Here is a 19,934-nt window from a genome sequence, read left to right on the forward strand (position 1 = left end):
CAGGACCCTGGGATCATGACCTGAGCCAAAAGCAGATGCCTAATGACTGCTTTCATTTCTTAAGTCACAAGTACAAGCAATATGTTAATTTGTGCCTGAGAGCAGGATTCTAGCCCAAAAATAAGAAGGAAAAATATTAGGGTAATTAAAATTAAAAAATAAAAATGAGGGAGAAATACACAAGAGGAAGCAGGGGCATTAAGGGTTAACTTATTTCATTTATGCTTGCTCTTTTGTTTGCTTGTTGAGATTTTTATTATTGTTTATTGAATCTGGCTACATGACTTATCTGCTGACTCTTCTGTTCTGTAGTTACTTTAGTCTTTTTTTATTTCTACTACTTTCTTTGTGGTTCTGATTTTTTAAAAAAGTGATCTGGGAGCATTTGGGGAGTAGCATTTCTTACCATAGTGCTTCAGTGATGTTGCTGTGCTCCTCTGACCTTGAATGTTTAAGATTGTATATTGATTTATTCAACCAACAAATATTTATTGATCACTGAATATGTGCAGGCACTATACTAGATACGAGGAATATAAGAATGAAGCAGAGAGTACAGACTTGGTTTTCTCTGCTAAGCCTAACTGGAAGTAGGAAGTAAAGCACTGAACCAATATGTTTCTCAAATCCCAGTCTTAAAGCAATAAATTTGAACCTATTAATTGCAAACATCACTTTCTGTTCTCTCCAGTTTACTGTTTCTTCTTGTTCACCTAGACTTTCTTCCTCTCCTCTCTCCAATGGAGAAAAGTCTCCTTTCAACACCTCCAATCCATTGCTCTTGACCTGATCATCTCCCACTTTGTCAAAAATTATTTTTTAAATTGAGATATAATTGACATATAACATTATATTATATTTCAGGTGTACAATATATGATTCAATATTTTTATAAAAAATCATTTCTTCCATAATTCCTTCCCAACACTTTCAATTTCATCTCTTTCTCTCTACTCTGCCTATGAAGAGGCACATAGTCCCCCACTCCTTTTAAAAACTAACCTTCAGCTGGTTCTTCTACCTCATAATTATGATCATTCATCCCTCATTCCTTTCTCAGTCTGCTTTTTTATTGTCTATAGGAGCCACTTTTGCTTCCTCGCTTCACATTCTCTTTGAATCCTTACAATTGGCTTCCCCAGTCACATAGCCTGCAACTCTACTGAAATAACCCTCAGAATCTGAAATCATGAATAATTTACTTTGCCAGCCTCACTTATTCTAGCTTCCGAACATGGGAACAAACGAGGGTTTATTTCTCAGTCTTCTCAGTTTTAATTCCTTCCCTCCCTTGATTATATCAGTCCTTGATTGTTGCTTCATTATCAACTCTCTATGGTAGCAGTTCTCAAATCAACATCTAGGGGCAACCCACTCTTTTGGAAGGTCCATGAGATTGAAACTATTTTTAAAATAACACTAAGACAGTATTTACCTTTATCATTCTCATTCACTCACAAGTGTACAATAGCTTTTCTAATAAGCTACATGACATATCCACACATGATATATCTGAAAAACCTATTAAAATATTTCTTTTCTGGGTGACTGGGTGACTCAGTCAGTTGAGCATCAGACTCATGATTTTGGCCATTTCAGGTCATGACCTCAGGATCCACTAGGTGTGGAGTCTGCTTGAGATTCTCTCTCTCTCCCTCTGCCCCTCTGCCCACCTCATACACTCTCTCTCTCTCTCTCAAAAAAATAATAATAATAATAAATAAAATAATAAAATATTTCTTTTCTGACTACGTAACTCTATAAGGCCAGATTTTCTCCAACCAAGAAAACATATCACAGCAAACTAAACGCAGAAACAGACTGAGAATCCCAGTTGTCTTCTATTAAGCCAGACATTAAAGAGATTTGCAAAAATGTAAAACAATGCTATTTTAGCTTAAGCTGCTATAACAAGAATACCATACACTGTGTGGCTTATAAACAATAGAAATTTATTTCTCACAGTTCTGGGGCCAGAAATCCTGAGATCAGGGAGCCAGCAAGGTTGAGTTCTGGTGAGAACCCTCTTCTGGGCTACAGACTGTCACCTTCTCGTGGTATCCTCACATGGCGGAGAGCACAAAGCAGCAGGCTCTCTCCTGACCCGTAGGGGCACTAATCCCATTCATGAGGGTCTGACTTCAGGATCTCATCCTATCCTAATCACCTGCCCAAAACCCTGCCTTCTCATACCACCATATTGGAGACAGAATTTTAATATATGAATCTGGGGGGACACAAATGTTCAATCAGTAACACTACCTTTCCCACTAAATTTTAATGCCTTAATTTTTTCATTTTTCAATTGATATATATTTTTCACTAAAAAGTATGTTAATATGTACTGGATTTATTATTGCTATCTTAAAATATTTTTTAAATTTCTCAGTTTTAATATCTAATATGGTAATTAAACCCACATAATAGCTGTAACTCACATAAACCTCTTAGAGGTCCTCAAAAATTGTTAAGAATGTAAAGAAGTCCTGAGACCACAATGTTTGAAAGCCTTTGTTCTCTGGATTATTCTTTGTCACCACTGTGTTTACAGCTGCCTGCTGAATATTTCTTCCTTTTTGTCCCACCGGCACCTTAAGCTTTTTTTGTGGAGGAAGAGTGGACTTTTCCTTAAACACCAGATGCATACAGTTGAGCTAATCAAACTCCTCAGTTATGGCACACTATCATCATTGATCCATGCAAGGACCCCTTGTGTTTTGTTTTATTATTTTCTCCTTTACCTCCTACTTCTGTTCCTATTTCCTTCCCCCCATCATAGGTGCATTCTCTATTATATCTAATGTATGCTCTTCCAATCCACCTTCCTCATGTTTATTTTAGATATGTGTGTATCCCTTTAAAAATTCAATGTGTGTGGTATTTAATTTCCTTAAATGGTATCGTGCTATAAAACTCATTCTATTTCTTTTTTTCAATCAACATTTTTAACAGCCTTATTGAGATAGAGCTCACATACCAAACAATTTAGCCATTAAAGTATATAATTGGATGGTTTTTAGTTCTCACAGATATGGGCAACTATCACCACAGTCATTCTAGAACATTTTCATCACCTTAAAAAGGTGCTATGTATATGCAGAAGGTACTAAGGGAGCATCTAGCCAAGACCAGGGTTTTCTGAAAAAGACCCTAAGCTGAACAAGTATGGGAAGATCATTCCAGCCAGAGAAACATACTCTGTAATCTCAAGAGTGATAAATACAGCACCTCAAATGTGTTGGTTCTCAAGAAATCCTTGTTGGAAGAAAACACAGAGCAGGTCCTTCTCTACCTATTCCAACTCTAAGCAATTGGCCAACATAGTCTCTTCATATATTTTGTTTGTTTTAATGTCATCTGAGTTTGGAAAAGATGCTGCCAGATTTGAGCCCTGGTTTTTCTTGTAATATCCCTTCTCCACATATAACCTTTGGAGTGTCATATCTTGAAACACAGAAAAGAGGAATTGTATTGAAGAAGTAGAGAGATTTGTCTTGCTAAAGATTTATCCTTTCTTCCATCATACTCACCTGAGGGGAAAAATGAATCTAATTCCCAAGCAAACCAGTTTCTCTAATTCTTCTGTCTCATGGGAGAAGTTCCAGCCTGCCATGGCATTTTAATAATTTCACAACTTTTATCAGTTTTTATGAGTTTTTTATTTAAATTCAATTAATTAACATATAGTATATTACTAGTTTCAGAGGGAGAGTTCAGTGATTCATCAGCTCATATAACACCCAGTGCTCATTATATCACATGTCCTCCTTAATGCCCATCACCCAGTTACCCCATCCCCCCCCACTCGCCTCCCCTCCAGCAACCCTCAGTTTGTTTCCTAGATTAAGAGTCTCTTATGGTTTGTCTTTCTCTCTGATTTCATCTTATTTCTTTTTTCCCTCCCTTCCCCTATGATCCTCTGTCTTGTTTCTTAAATTCCACATATGATAACTGTCTTTGACTGACTTAATTTTGATTAGCATAATACCCTCTATCTAGTTCCATCCATGTTGGATGCAGAGAAGGGAACTCTCTTATACTGCTTGTGGGAAAGCAAGCTGGTACAGCCACTCTGGAAAACAGTATGGAGGTTCCTGAAAAAATTAAAAATAGAACTACTGTACAACACAGCAATTGCACTACTAGGTATTTACCCAAAGGATACAAACATAGTGATCCAAAGGGGCACCACCTGCACCCCAATGTTTATAGCAGCAATGCCCATAATAGCCAAAATATGGAAAGAGCCCAGATGTCCATTGACAGATTAATGGATAAAGAAGATATAGTATATATATACAATGGAATATTACTCAGTTTTTATGAGTTTTTATGTGACTTCCTCTGTGTCTGATTCAAATGTTTTACAGGAAATGGGAAGGTTAGAGTGGATTCAATAATGGAGGGCCTAAAGAAGTTTAAATGTAAGTGGAAATTCATGATTCACTTTATAAAAATGGATAAGCTGGTGCTATAAGTTTATTTTTACATGTGTTTTCTTGGTTATAAAAGTAATACATATTCATTATAGAAAATTTCTATATTCAAAAAATGAAAGAATGCAAAAGGAAAATTTTAATAATTTTTAATTCTATCACCCAATGATAATCTATAATTTTTCTCAGCCCTAATTTTTTCCTCATACAAACACAATTTTTGTGCATTTAGCTTTAAAGTCCCACTTTCAAACTACTTTTCCATTTTCTTATTAAAACTAAAATTTTACCTATCGATAGGTAAAATTTTACCTATCGATAGGTATGTCTGATGACCTAAAGTTCCTTTTTGGATGCCTGTGAAATTTAACACATAACCTCAGTACTTTCTGTTTGCAGGCCTCTTAGCATATTTATTTCTAAAATAAGTTGCCCAATGCCAAACGCCACCATCTGTACTTACTTAAAAAGAATGAATGGGAGGTTTGAAAATGATGCTGTGATTATGGTGAGCGCTGTGAATTGTGTAAGACTGATGAATCCCAGACCTGTACCTCTAAAACAAATAATACATTATATGTTTAAAAAAAAAAAGATAGTAGGAAGGGAAAAATGAAGGGGGGGAATCGGAGAGGGAGACGAACCATGAGAGACTGTGGACTCTGAGAAACAAACTGAGGGTTCTAGAGGGGAGGGGGTTGGGGGGATGGGTTAGCCAGGTGATGGGTATTAAAGAGGGCACGTACTGCATGGAGCACTGGGTGTTACATGCAAACAATGAATCATGGAACACTACATCAAAAACTAATGATGTAATGTATGGTGACTAACATAACATAATAAAATAAAATTTTTTAAAAAATGATGCTGTGAAACTCGTCAGGAGAGGCAAGTTAAAACTTGTCTTCTGCCCTCCTGCCCCCCCCCAAAACCTTAATCTGTACTTCATTCTCCAATAATTTTGATTTGCTTTCTGCACCAGCATTTTTCAACAAGAATGATTTTTTTTAAAATTGATATGTCTCTGAAAGCCTGATTGTGTTTCAAAAAGAATTTAAGAATAATTTAAGGTGCTTTATGTAAGTATCTACAAAATGAATCTTAATAAGAGAAGATAAATTTAAATTCTGGGCACCCACACTTAACATTTCCAAATGAGTCTTGTTATATTTTATTATTTGCAAAAGAAAAAAGATTTCTTTGAATAGGTCCCATTCTATCCCATATATTGCTGCTTCTATCACTGGTGCCGGAAAACTTTCAAAAATGTCTGCTTGGTAGCTTTTAACTCCAGCATTTAAAATCGTGATGCTGAATTTAGGGATATTGAAGCAATCCTCTGTGATCATGTATAAGATCAGTGTTCATCAATAAACACTTATTGAGTACCCAAGCACTGTGAAAAAGAAAGTTCAGCAATGAAAAAGGGACAAGCAAAGTTCCTGCTCTCAGCAAGCCTGTTTTTGAGTAGATAGTATGTGCCCAATAAATGCTTGTCGATTGACTAATAGAGATTCTAGTCTCCTGCTTTCAGATAATGGAAGATTCACTAACCCAAGCAGCTGTATCGAGGTTGTTCTCGTAACAACCCTCCCAATCTGGGCCACTCAGAAGAAAGAGTTATGTAACACTATGTAAAACCCCAGGCGTGTAAGGGAGCCACCCAAATCAGAATCGATGGTTAAAACCCTTCTACATCTTGCCATTTGCAACGACGTGGATGGAACTGGAGGGTATTATGTTGAGTGAAATAAGTCAAACAGAGAAAGACATGTATCATATGATCTCACTGATATGAGGAATTCTTAATCACAGGAAACAAACTGAGGGTTGCTGGAGTGGGGGGTGGGGTGGGAGGGATGGGGTGACTGGGTGATAGACACTGGGGAGGGTATGTGCTCTGGTAAGCGCTGTGAATTGTGCGAGACTGTTGAATCTCAGATCTGTACCTCTGAAACAAATAATGCAATATATGTTAAGGAAAAAAAAGAAGAAGAAGAAGAAGGTAGCGGGAGGGGAAGAATGAAGCGGGGGAAATCGGAGGGGTAGACGAACCATGAGAGACGATGGACTCTGAAAAACAAACTGAGGGTTCTAGAGGGGAGCGGGGTGGGAGGATGGGTTAGCCTGGTGGCGGGTATTGAGGAGGGCACATTCTGCATGGAGCACTGGGTGTTATGCACAAACAATGAATCATGGAACACTTCATCTAAAACTAATGATGTAATGTATGGGGATTAACATAAGAATAAAAAAATTAAAAAAAACAAAACAAAACCCTTCTACAAAGCCGAGAGAGCATGGCCTCCCAGTCCCATCTGCTTACTTTTCCGTCCTTCTTCTTTTTTCAGGTTTTTCTTCTCTTCTTCCTGTCTCTATTAATAGATTATTTTTCTCTCACTCCTGCTGCCACTTGTTTTCCTAGTAGTGTTGACTTTTCCTCTTTTCTTTCCAGTCTCTGTCAAATGTACACTGTTCACATGCCTACCCTGCTCTCCCACTTGCTTTCTGCACTGCGTAAGCCCATTCCACTTGCTGCCACCAAAATATATGTTATTCTGTGAAGTCCACAGTACACTAAAGAAAATGTAGACATTGAAAAGTATGTTTCATAATTTTAGAAACTTCTAACAGCAGTGTCTACTCCTCAAATTCACCAAATACTACTCAGTGTCCACTTACTAAGTTTTCTTTATAGATACAGGTATTAAGGGAACAGATTCTATTTCTGAATACTATATACTGTATTGACTTTTTTTGTACATTCAAACACATCCTACCTATGATTTAAGTTTTCACTCTCAACTTTTGATGACTAGACATACTCATTTTTTAGACAATGGCATTTTTTATACTTATCTTTTTTCTCCAATCCCCATTTCACCATTTCTATTTTTCTAAGGAATAAAAGTAAATTTCAGTTACCTAAGCATAATAACATGAAAATGACACTTTATATGAACAACTTCAAGACCTGCTAATATTTCATGTCATTTGATGGTAAACATTCAAAATGCCACTCTGGCCTACAATGTTGTAGGTTGTAGGGTTCTGTATGAGAATTTCTAAAACCATACTTATTAGGGCTATAAAGAAACTCTAAATACATCTAGAAAAAAGCCTACTGTGTAAAAATAAAGTCTGCCTCTTGTCAGAAACAGAAATCTTCCAAGTCCCATTCCCAACCAGAGTGGTGCCACACACAGCATCCTAGAATGGCATAGGATGCCTCTAGCAAACTAATGTCTAGGCAGGAAGAAGAACCAAGCAATAGAGAAGAAGAGAAGAATGAGAGGCAAGGGAGGGAATAAAGGTGTTTGATAGGTGCTTCTTAATCATACAAATTATGTGTTTTATGTTAGTATTAATCTCTCCCTTTGCATAAGGAAAACATACCTACTTTATGTGTACTGCCTTCTGCATGATGTATTACCTGGTAGAGCCTTCACAGCCTAAAGGTACTACCAAAACTTTTCCGTGTTTCCATAATCTGCAACTGACCTTTCTTGATATCAAAATAGCATTATTGGCTTTATCTGGTCAAACTAAACCAAACTTAGGGAATTGAACTATTATACCCAGCACTTTTCTCCTGAGTTAATCTCCTTGTGCATAGAAAACCAAACTACCCAACATTTTGAGAGGAAGAATTGAATCAGTACTATTAAAGTACTTGTTTCATTGTTGTTGTTCTGGCCATAGGGTAGAGTAGGGCAAGGCGGAGAGATTTTTAGTCAATATTACAATGAATATTGTATGTACACACTTCACAGGAGAATTCACTAGAAAGAAATATCTGTACCACTAAAAGGCATATAACTCATCAACAGTTCATAACCAAAGCACTAATGAAAATGAAATGGATAGCAGGTTGTCCTCCTTGTTGACAGTCAACAAGTTTTCAAAGTCACTTCACTTCTTTTCATCCTAAAAGATGATAAGTGAATAGTCTTGCCTTCAATGTTGACTCTATTTTTTGTTTCAAAAACAATTTTTTGGAGCTTGACACATTAAGGCACCAAAAGAGGCAACATGAATTAAGAGGTATATCGCTAACTGGGGATGAAAGAATGCACTTGTCATGATGAGCGCCAGTGTTGTATGCAAGTGTTGAATCACTATATTGTACACCTGAAACTAATATTACAGTGAATGTTACCTAGCTGGAATTTAACTAAAAACCCTAAAAAAAAAAAAAAAACAAGAGGTATGTCACATATAACTGACATTTTCTCTTCACTTTCCCACTCACTGGAGGAAAAAATAAAAGAAAATTATAATTTGCTCCTGTTCTACTTTTCAAAACTTCGTAAATGTATATAATTTTGACTCTTAATCTTCTCTTTAAGCAAAAGGGATGGTGCCACTACATAAGTTGATGAAAACTGGACATGATACTAAAGGTGAGTCTGTTCCCAGCAGATAGTAGGGTATCTGCTGAAGGGATGAATGGATGCATGTATGCATTCATTTAAACAATCGGTTAGTGTCTACCATGTGCCAAGCCTTATTCTACATGTTTAGGACAAAAATCCTTACCCTCATGGCACTTACACTCTAGTGAAGAGATATATGCAACAAAAAGAATAAGATAATAGTATGACAGAGATTACAGAGATTAAAATAAAGCAAAGGTACTTTTCCAAAGAAGACATCCAGATGGCTAACAGACACATGAAAAGATGCTCAACATCACTCATCATCAGGGAAATACAAATCAAAACCACAATGAGATACCACCTCACACCTGTCAGAATGGTGTTGGCAAGGATGTGGAAAAAGGGGAACCCTCTTGCATTGCTGCTGGGAATGCAAACTGGTGCAGCCACCCTGGAGAACAGTATGGAGGTTCCTCAAAAGTTAAAATTAGAACTACCCTATGATCCAGCAATTGCCCTACTAGGTATTTATCCAAAGGATACAAACATAGTGATTTGAAGGGGTACATGCACCCCGATGTTTATAGCGCATTATCTCCAATAGCCAAATTCTGGAGAGAGCCCAAATGTCTATCAACTGATGAATGGATAAAGAAGATGTGGTATATATATACAATGGAATATTACTCAGCCATCAAAAAAATGAAATCTTGCCATTTGTAACAACGTGGATGGAGCTAGAGTGTATTATGCTAAGTGAAATAAGTCAGTCAGAGAAAGACAAATACCATACGATTTCACCCATATGTGAAATTTAAGAAAGAAAACAGAAAACAGATGAACATATGGGAAGGGGGGGGAAAAAGGAGAGAGGGAAACAGGCCATAAAGGACTTTTTTTTTAAAGATTTTATTTATTTATTTCGAGAGAGAGTGCAAGCAGGGGGAGGAACAAAGGGGATGGGAGAGGGAGGGGAAAGAATCTCAAGCAGACTCTGTGCCGAGCACAGAGCCTGACATGGGCTCGATTTAACACCCCCGAGACCATGACCTGAGCTGAAACCAAGAGAGTGTTGGTCAGTAGACTGAGCCACCCAAGCGCCCTGAGACTCTTGACAGTAGAGAACAACCTGAGGGTTGACGGGGGGAAGAGGTTAGGGGATGGGCTAGATGGGTGATGGGTATGAAGGAGGGCACTTGTTATAAGGAGCACTGGGTATTGTATGTAGGTGATGAATCACTGAATTCTACCTCAGAAACCAATATTGCACAGCGTGTTAACTACCTAAAATGTAAATATAAAAAGTGAATAAATAAATAAAGCAAGGAAAAGGGGTGTAGGGAATTCTGCAAGTGAGGGAAGGTAATCAAGAAAGGCCTTGCTGATAAAGGACACTTAAGCAAAAAGATAAAGAGGTAAGGGAGTGAGCCATAAATAATCTGAGGCAAGAGCACTCCATGCAGAGGGCAGAGCAAGTGTAAATGCCTTTATACAAGAGCATGCTTGCAGTATTTGAGAAAAAGCTAATTGGCCATTCTGGCTAGAACAGAGTGAACAAGGGCAATGTAGGAAGAGATAAGGTCATAGAACTAGGTGACAGGACCATCACATTCAGTCACATAGTCTATGCAATGCACAATTCCAGGGTTGTACAATAAGATGTCCCAATAAGGAGGTGATGCAGGTGCAGCCAGGAACAGATCATATAAGCCTTGAAGGCTATTATAAAGGTTGGATTTTACTATCACTCGATAAACTTTGCTTTGCTGCTCACAAAAATAAATAAATAAATAAAGGTTGGATTTTTACCCTGAGTGATAGGAAAATACTGGACGATTTGAACAGAGACATGACATGATCTGACTTAAGTTTTGAAAGGATTATCCTGGCTTCTTTGTGTAGGATAGATTGGCAGGTAGTGGATAAGGCAAGAGCAGAAGCAGGGAGACCAGTTAGACCAGAACAACAGGTAGAGGTGGAGATGGTGGAAAGTAATTTGATTACATATATATTTTGAAGATGGAATCAACAATATTTCTGGCTAGATGTATTCCCTGATGTATCCCAGGGCCTAGAACAAAATAGGCACTAAAAAATATTTACGGAATGAATGGATTGGATTAGATGGGTGGCTCAGTCCGTTAAGCATCTGCATTCTGCTCAGGTCATGATCCCAGGGTCCTAGGATCGGCCCCACATCAGTCTCCCTGCTCAGCAGGGAGCCTGCTTCTCCCTCTGCCTGCCGCTCCCCCTGCTTGTGATCTCTCTCTCTCTCTGACAAATAACAATAAAAAAAAATACTTAAAAAAAATACTAAACCGGGGCACCTGGGTGGCTAAGTCATTAAGCATCTGCCTTGGACTTGGGTCGTGATCCCAGGATCCTGGGATCGAGCCCCACATCGGGCTCCCTGCTCAGCAGGAAGCCTGCTTCTCCCTCTCCCACTCCCCCTGTTTGTGTTCCCTCTCTCGCTGTGTCTCCCTCTGTCAAATAAATAAATAAAATCTTTTAAAAAAAATACTAAACTGTATGCTTAAAATGGTTAAGATCATAAATTTTCTTTTTTTACCACAATTTGAAATAATAATTAAAATAATAATATTAATATATTTCTCAACAATCCCATCCAATAGGAACTGCCATTATTCCCATTTTAATCTTGGTAGGCCCTAACATAGTAGGCCCTTATTAAATACTTGTTTAATTAATTTGTAAATTAAACCATCCCTTTCTTTTCCTTTGTATCCCAAAGCGGAATAGGAGGCAATGTACCAAGTTCAGAAAGGCTAGGGAAATGTCAAATTATGCCCACAATAAACAAACTCTGAGAGCAGGAATAGAAAGCCTCTAGAACTGCAGCTACTAAGTGAGGCCTGAAATAATTTGGGGGGCTAAAGCTAAACATTGGGTGCCAAAGGTATCTGTGCTTGGCCATGATGAAGACTAAAGACATGCCTAACTCCTGTCCTAGATGATTTACAATGCCATGAGACATGTGAGATCTTGAATATTAATGTTTCTAATTAAAACAATCATAATCTTTTTGTAATTGTTCTTTTCAAATCACTCTTTCCAATAATACTATAGTCTACAAGCCTATGAGAGTTTGGGATACTTTTGTCCTTCCTGGGCTTAAGCAATTAATGAAATGGTACTTAATCACCATTCAATCAAGGCATTTAGGTAAAATTTTTCATTTGAACAACTTCCAACTGACTAATGTTTAACATGAAACTATAGTAATACAGAATTAAAACAAAAAAACCCAAAAAAACAAAAAACTTCCCCTTCCCTGAAATCCCCACAGTGTCAAAATGTTCTCACTCTGTAATTGACACCCACACATCCCCAAGGATGCTAAACAGACCACACTGAAAACATGGTTGCTCTAAACCTGGAAGGAGCTTGTAGGTCATTCTCACCTGGGCCTGAGCCTGAGAAGTGAATGAGGTCACAGTTGTATGATGGAACAAACCCTTTATTGGATTCTTGATCTGATTGAAGCCCAGAAGTGGTAGGTACCATGGCTTAAAAGTAGGCAAATATCTGGATTTTGTAGGAATCTATGCTGAGTCCTTTTTTTTTTTTTAAATCTCTCATCTCTATGAGAGATTGAAGGTAGTTTTTTTAAAGTAATGATTATTTTGCGCCATGAGGATGATTTCACAGCCCCTTTCAAGTGCCTAAATTATTGAGCCTCTCCGGAGTTCCCAGCTCTGTGGTAGGTTTTCCAGATTTTGAACACGTGTAACTGAGGTGTTTAGAAACAACTGGTTTTCCAGGCTCTGAGGTGAAGACCTAGGAAAATGGACCAAACTGTAATTACACATTCAAAGACTTTCTTTGTGGTTTCATAGTATTTGTCTATCATTCCTAAATCAGCAACCCAGTATTCTTTAATACAGTCTATACTTTGAAAATTGCAATTGGAGAGGTAAAACCACCAGTAGAAGGGGGAAGCCCTACCAACCCAGCTCCTGGTCCATAGGCCCTGATACCCAAACTGCTGAAGTGGAAAGGCAGGACCAGGGAGGCTCTAGTGGTTAAAAGTCCATTCAGGAGGGTCTAGGGTGGTGAAAGAGCATTGTATCCCACCTCTGCTCCTACATTTGGGTTCCCATACAGTGGGTTCATAAGAACTGACAGGGCAGGGATGGACCTCCCAGAAGGAAATCCTAGAAAATATTTATTACCAGGCAGGTATCCAAGATATAAACAATTAGGTAAATATTTTAGAAATGCTGTAACATTTTATTCTCTGTCAATTATAATATGAAATGTTCTGATTTAAAAAATAAATTTTGTCTTTATTTAAAGTTATTTAAATAACTTTTTGCACATATTTCCAGGATGCTTTATCTATGTCATATGGTATCACTTATTTTTATATATGATTAGAATGACACTATTGGGGGAGAGACAAGGATAAGACATTTTGCTTAGAGATCTTGGGACAGTGAAGAGATCCTTCCACATGGCCTTCCAACTTTGCACATACCTCTAACTTGAATTTGCACATATTACCATTTCTCAAGGCCCTGGACTTCAAAATCTAGGTCTTGAGCTAGGAAAGTTGAAAAAGAAAATAGAGGAATTAATCTGTGATTTGATCCTATTTGTATCTTCTGAATTCCAGACAGAGTTATTGGCCCCATGGCGGTTTCTGACATTAAATCAAAATTTAAGCTAAATCCTCTAACAAAAGTACCCAGCTCCCATGGCAAAAGGTAAGTAATGAATATATTCGGGTGATAGATTAAGGTAAAGAATTATTTTTTTTAAGATTTTACTTATTTACTTATTTAGGTGGCTCAGTCAATTAAGTGTCTGCCTTCAGCTCAGGTCATGATCCCAAGGTCCTGGCATTGAGTCCCACGTTGAGCTCCTTGTTCAGCAGGGAGCCTGATTCTCCCTCTGCCTGCCACTCTCCCTGCTTGTGCTCACTCTCTCTAACAAATAAATAAAATCTTTTACTAATTTAGAGAGAGAGAGAGCACGTGCATTCATGAGCAGGGGGAGGGGCAGAGGGAGAGGAAAGAGAATTTCAAGCCAACTCTGCTCCAAGCACAGAGCCCGACTCGGAGCTTGATCTTATGACCCTGAGATCATGACCTGAGCCAAAATCAAGAGTTGGACACCCAACCAACTGAGCCACCCAGGCGCCCCAAACAGATTAAGGTGAAGAATTATTAAGGTGATAAATATTATAAATAACCATAAAGGTTATGAGGAAACAAGTTAGAGGCTCTTCAAGTACCTTGTGATAAATTTGGTTATAAAACCAAATACATGAATTGAAGAGAAAGGTTTTTTATGGAAAAAAAAATATATCCTTTTAGACTGAAGAAACAAAAAGTCCTCTTTCCTGTTCCCCCAAATGAGAGGGAATTTTTGTGTGGGGGGGGTCAGAATACCCTAGAGGGCTTAAGAAGTTGTCCGTAATACGTTAAGATATTTTGAGTGCCAGTTTAAAGGAGAATAATGTTAGAGGATCAGAAAGAAGACCTAATCCCCTAAGCAAGTCAATATAGTCTATAGCTCAAATATGGCCAGTGAAATGAAATCTGGGTAAATTAGTCATGACTAACCTTGAGCTAAAATTGGGAAGGGAGATTTGTCTGTGACATTAACAATAGCTTTTTTTCTCAGTCTGGTAATTACAGATTCCAATAAACCTCAGCCACTAATGACTGCAAGTAAGAGCCTGATCTATATTTTATCAGAGTGTAAGAAGAAAAGCCTCTCTTCTTTCTCAAACCATCCGTTTTCTGTGCCACTTTGAGAGTATTTCCCCTAGTGCCCTTGACTATACCGCTGCTATAAGAATAGATTACTGACCTTTTTTAGAAGCATGTGGGTAAGACAGCCTTACAGCTGCCAAATCCCTTGATCTCATGGTTCCCTTACCCTGCATTACAAGCTGTCTCTGGAACAAGTGACATGCTTGAAAGTAGTCAAGCAAAGACTTGACAATACCACACATGGAGGGAATTCCTACATGAGATGAGAGGCCAGACTGAGCTCATTCCAAGGTACTTCAAACCTTTGAAACGTTATAATTTAAAAAGACCGTTTCTCATGTGTGAGCCAAGATAAGATTTGAAATTCTGCCAAGAGTATCCTTTTTTTAATGTAGCTAGTAAAGACTTCATACTGCCTGGCCTTCTACTTTCCTCTTGCTTCTTGAGAACTCCATATTTCTCCATCTACTGCATCTTTTATGTCATGCGAAAGAAATTCATTTATATTTAGAAATACAACAAATATAAAATAACATATCTGTGTAAGGGCCAACTTGAGTTTTCAGAAGTTCAAATAGGTGATAGAACAGAAACACCAGAAGAAGAAATCGGTATTAGTAAAAGCAGAGATAATAAGACTAATTAGGTAAAATTCCATGTCAAAAAAGGAATGGTGCATTTTAAGACCTTATCACCTTTGTTTTTATTAGGTCCGTCTTTGAAAATGAGTTGAACCTACTAGATACTATAGAGGATGCTAAATTCATAAACCATAACTTTTTAAATTTAGCGTGTTTAGTATTTCTTCCCATTTCACTTTTTTAACTGCTTCTTGTAAAAACAAAAACTAAGAGATTCCATATTAAAACTTTTAGTTTAGTTTCAAAGCTAAATATATTTTAAATAAAATTAACTTATAAAATCATGATTATTTAAGTCTATTTTTAAATGACCATATTATAAGCAAACCCAGTTTTGCGTAATATATTTTTTATATTCCTAAACTAATAACCTCCTGCAGATCTATATAAAATATCCCCAAAGTATTAATATGTTTTCTCTTTTTCCAGATTTTATTTTTCTGAGAAAATGAAAAGTCACCCAGGGTTCCAGACTTTCCAGAAGCACTTTCTGTCTCAGATGATTTGATAGATAGATAGATGATAGATAGATAGATAGATAGATAGATAGATAGATAGATAGATAGATAGATAGATAGATATTGATAGATAGTTGATACACCTATAGATGATGTATAAGTATAGAGTTGTAGCTATATCTACCTCTATCTAATATGCTGGTAAAAATACAGTTTGGCAGTTAAAGTCGTAAGATAACTATGGTTACAAAGCTTTCAATATAAGGATATTCACCATAAGATTATTTATACCACTTAAAAATTTGAAACAACTTCTATTTCTAGCAATAAGAATAGCGTAGGGCTTATATCCTTGAGCATTGGAGTCAGATAAACCTGAATTTGAATCCCATGACTTTTACCTATTATCTGTGCAATTTGGGACAAGTTATTTAATCCCTCTGAGCCTCAGTTTACTCTTTTGTAAAATGGAGAAAATCAGATTTTTTTAAGGGTGTAAGGGTGATGGGCAGGTATAGGCCAGATTTGGACCTCAGTGGCCAGCATTTTCTCACTGTCCATCCTGTAACTATTGGTGAGTGACAGTAACAGGTCCCTTAGGAGGTGAGACTCTGGATATATTGTGATGCTTGCAGTCGTTCCAGTCAGCAAAAACTGATGAATGGAACTAATATTTGCTGGTTTCATATATGTATTAAATCTTTTCATGTCTTTTGTCAGGGATAAAGATTTACCAGGATCTCTCCTCTGCCAAAGCAAAGCAAAGAAGCTGAATGCTTCACAAATGCAAGGTAATGACAATAAGCCCTCAAATGAAAGCACCAACTAAGGCCCCTTGATAAATCTGATCATTTTCTTCTCTAAGAGAGATCTGCAATTTCAAGAGTTGTCTGTAGTACTCTGCTTTTTGAGAGCAAAATTTCTAATTCAATGTCTAATTTGTGGGAAGGAAGGGGGATTACTTTCAAACAGACATCTTCCTAGAATTTGGACAGTCCTGGACAAATAATTTTATTCAAATAAGAACTTGCGAGTATACAGAAAACAAATGCAAAGTCAAATAGAAATCAAGTAACGGAGCAGAGTATAAATAGCTATACTGGCTATTGTTTATTAGTCCAAACAGGAAATACTCATGTAAAGCCCACAGTATACTAAGCATGGGAAACATAACAAGTAACGAGTCAGACATGGTCACTGCCCTGATAGGAAGTCCTTCAGGGAAGTCAGACCATTAAACCATGCATTTTTGACTGAAACATTTAAATCACAATATGATACAAGTTATGATGGGGAAGTATAAAGTGTTTTGGGAGCATAAAAGAAAGTCTCCTTGATGGACTCTGAAAAACAAACTGAGGGTTCTAGAGGGGAGCGGGGTGGGAGGATGGGTTAGCCTGGTGATGGGTATTAAGGAGGGCACGTTCTGCATGGAGCACTGGGTGTTATACGCAAACAATGAATCATGGAACACGACATCAAAAACTAATGATGTAATGTATGGGGATTAACATAACAATAAAAAGTCCAAAAAAAAAAAGGAAAGAAAGAAAGAAAGAACGTTCTGGGAAGGCTAAGGCTCCAAGTTTGGAACCAATTGAAAACAAAACAGAAATCAAAGTTGTTAAGCGTCTGCCTTTGGCTCAGGTCATGATCCCAGAGTCCTGGGATCAAGTCCCACATCGGGCTCCCTGCTCAGCGGGAAGCCTGCTTCTCCCTCTCCCACTCCCCCTGCTTGTGTTCCTGCTCTCGCTGTCTCTGTCCCTGTCAAATAAATAAATAAAATCTTAAAAAAAAAAAAAAATAACCGATTAGGTGGCTCAGTCGGTTAAGTGGCTGCCTCCGGCTCAGGTGATGATCTTGGGGTCCTGGGATCAAGCCCCGCATCGAGCTGCCTGCTCAGTGTGGAGTCTGCTTCTCCCTCTGCTCCCCTCCCCCACTTGTGCTCTGTGCTCGCTCTCTCTCTCTCAAATAAATAAAAATCTTTAAAAAAAATAAATAATAAATAATATAAAATAAAATCTAAAACTGTAAAACATTACCACGTGCACACACACACACATTACGTTTCTGACCTCTCCTGTTCTTCTGTTGCTCACTCTGCTCCAGCCACACTAGCCTCTTTGCTGTTCCTGGGATATGCCAGGCCCATTCCCCTTAGCACCCTTGCTCTAGCTCTTCCCTCTGTCTGGTCCTCTCCTCTCCCAGAGATCCACTCCCTCACCCCCCTCAAATCTTTGCTCACATCTCAGCTATTTAATACAAGCAACCTATCCCTCAATCCCTGGAACTCCCAATCCCCCCCCCAACCTGCATTACTTTCTCTTTTTCCCAGAGCACTTACATCTTCTAACCTTCTAACATGCTATCCAACTTACCTATTCATTACATTTATATAAGGGCAAAGATCTCTGTTTAGGGCACTAATGTATCCTAGGCACCTGGCAGATAGAAGGCATACCTACTAACATGCTAGAAATACTGGGAGAAATTAGAAACAAGGCAGAGATGACTCCACCCTAGAGAAGCCTGCCTTCAACCAAGGGAGAAAGATGTTACCCACTCACACAATTATAAGGCAGGTACCATTATATCTCTATAGGATGAATGACTCTCATACATGCAGATGCTAACACTTGAATGTGACCTCACATAAGTTTTATTCTGGTGCCATTTGAGATATACTTTGTTCTGGGTTTATTTCTTCATTCACTAATGTTAGAAAATACGTGTCTAATTTCAGCTCCAGTTAACACCCTGAGTATGTCTTTGAGTCTATTCAAAACATTCACATGCATATAATTTGGGTCCATTTTGGTGCATCAGGTTTCTGTTGCTGCCATAACAAATTGCCACAAACTTAGCAGCTTAAAACAACACAAATTTATTATCTCACAGTTCTGTGAACCAGAAGTCCAGATGGGCTTGGCTAGTTCCTCTTCTCTGGGTCTTTCAAGGTCAAAATGAAGGAGTTGGCCACCCTGGCTTCTAATCAAGAGCCGCTGAAGGGGGACACCTGGGTGGCTCAGGCGGTTAAGCGTCTGTCTTCGGCTCAGGTCATGATCCCAGGGTCCTGGGATCGAGTCCCGCATTGGGCTCCTTGCTCAGCGGGGAGCCTGCTTCTCCCTCTGCCTCTGCCTGTCCCTGCCCCATGCTTGTGTGCACACTCTTTCTCTCTCTCTCTGATAAATAAATAAAATCTTTAAAAAAAAAAAGAGGCTCTGAAGGAAAATCTTCTTCCAAGCTTATTCAGGTTCTTGGTGGAACCTAGTTCCTTGTGGTTCTAGGGTTAAATCTCACTTCCTTACTGGCTGTCAGCCAGGAGCCTCTCTCAGCCCCTGACAGCGGTCTGTGTCCCACATCACATTGCCACTTCTGTCTTTGAACCAGCAAGAGTCCTTCTCATGCTTTGAATCTCTCTGATCCCTTCTGCTACATTTCTCTTGCTTCTAGCTGCCTAGGGGACCCTGTGATTAGATTGGGCCCACTCAGTAATCCAGAGTAATTTATCTTAATTATATCTGCAAAGTCCCTTTCGTCGTATAAGTAATACATTCACAGATTCTAGAAATTAAGGTATGGACTGCTTTCAAAGGCCATTTTACCAACATATTTGGTTTTCCACAAACTAGTTTATTCCAATTCAAATCTAATGGAAGGACATTGTCCTTTATATGAAATGTCTATTAAGTACCCATTTTTCTCTCAATACTTTTTCAGAACGTGATGTCCAATCAACTATATAGTCAGTCCTAGTTCTATTAGAATATGTACTTATTCTTGAATAACTGCCTGACTAACTTAATTACATTTCCTCAGCCTTTCAAGATGCCTACAACTTCTTTAACAAGGATAAAACTGGCTGTATTGATTTACATGGAATGATGTGCACTTTAGCTAAGTTGGGAATGAATCTAACCAAGCATGATGTCTATAATGAATTAAGATGTGCTGATATTGATCGTGAGTACTTTGACTTGTAATTATTTTTCTCATAAAAGGTTTTTATAAATAGGGGCGCCTGGGTGGCTCAGTTGGTTAAGCGACTGCCTTCGGCTCAGGTCATGATCCTGGGGTCCTGGGATCGAGCCCTGCATAGGGCTCCCTGCTCAGCGGGGAACCTGCTTCTCCCTCTCCCACTCCCCCTGCTTGTGTTCCCCCTCACGCTGTCTCTCTCTCTTTCTGTCAATTAAATAAATAAATAAAATCTTTAAAAAAAAGGTTTTATAAATATATATTTTTCTTTCAGTGATTATATAAACAAATATACCTCATTATC

The 19,934-nt window shown here is 38.2% G+C and overlaps 1 protein-coding gene across 2 annotated transcripts in view; it reads left to right on the top strand.

Annotated features, from left to right (window-relative positions):
- The window catches only part of EFCAB3 (EF-hand calcium binding domain 3), a 54,836-nt gene that overhangs the window by 19,530 nt on the left and 15,372 nt on the right, over positions 1–19,934 (top strand). The window contains exons 1-5 of one of the 2 annotated variants that reach the window (XM_021678394.1): positions 4,376–4,424; positions 8,786–8,839; positions 13,452–13,542; positions 16,376–16,446; positions 19,475–19,618. In XM_021678394.1, the coding sequence (XP_021534069.1) occupies positions 4,400–4,424; positions 8,786–8,839; positions 13,452–13,542; positions 16,376–16,446; positions 19,475–19,618 (385 nt within the window). In that variant the 5' untranslated portion in view covers positions 4,376–4,399. Of the gene's footprint in view, positions 1–4,375; positions 4,425–8,785; positions 8,840–13,451; positions 13,543–16,375; positions 16,447–19,474; positions 19,619–19,934 lie in introns of those variants that run through there. The other variant, XM_021678393.1, reaches the window with a different exon arrangement.

The sequence above is a fragment of the Neomonachus schauinslandi genome, chromosome 15 (genome assembly GCF_002201575.2).
Source record: "Neomonachus schauinslandi chromosome 15, ASM220157v2, whole genome shotgun sequence".
NCBI lineage: Eukaryota > Metazoa > Chordata > Mammalia > Carnivora > Phocidae > Neomonachus > Neomonachus schauinslandi.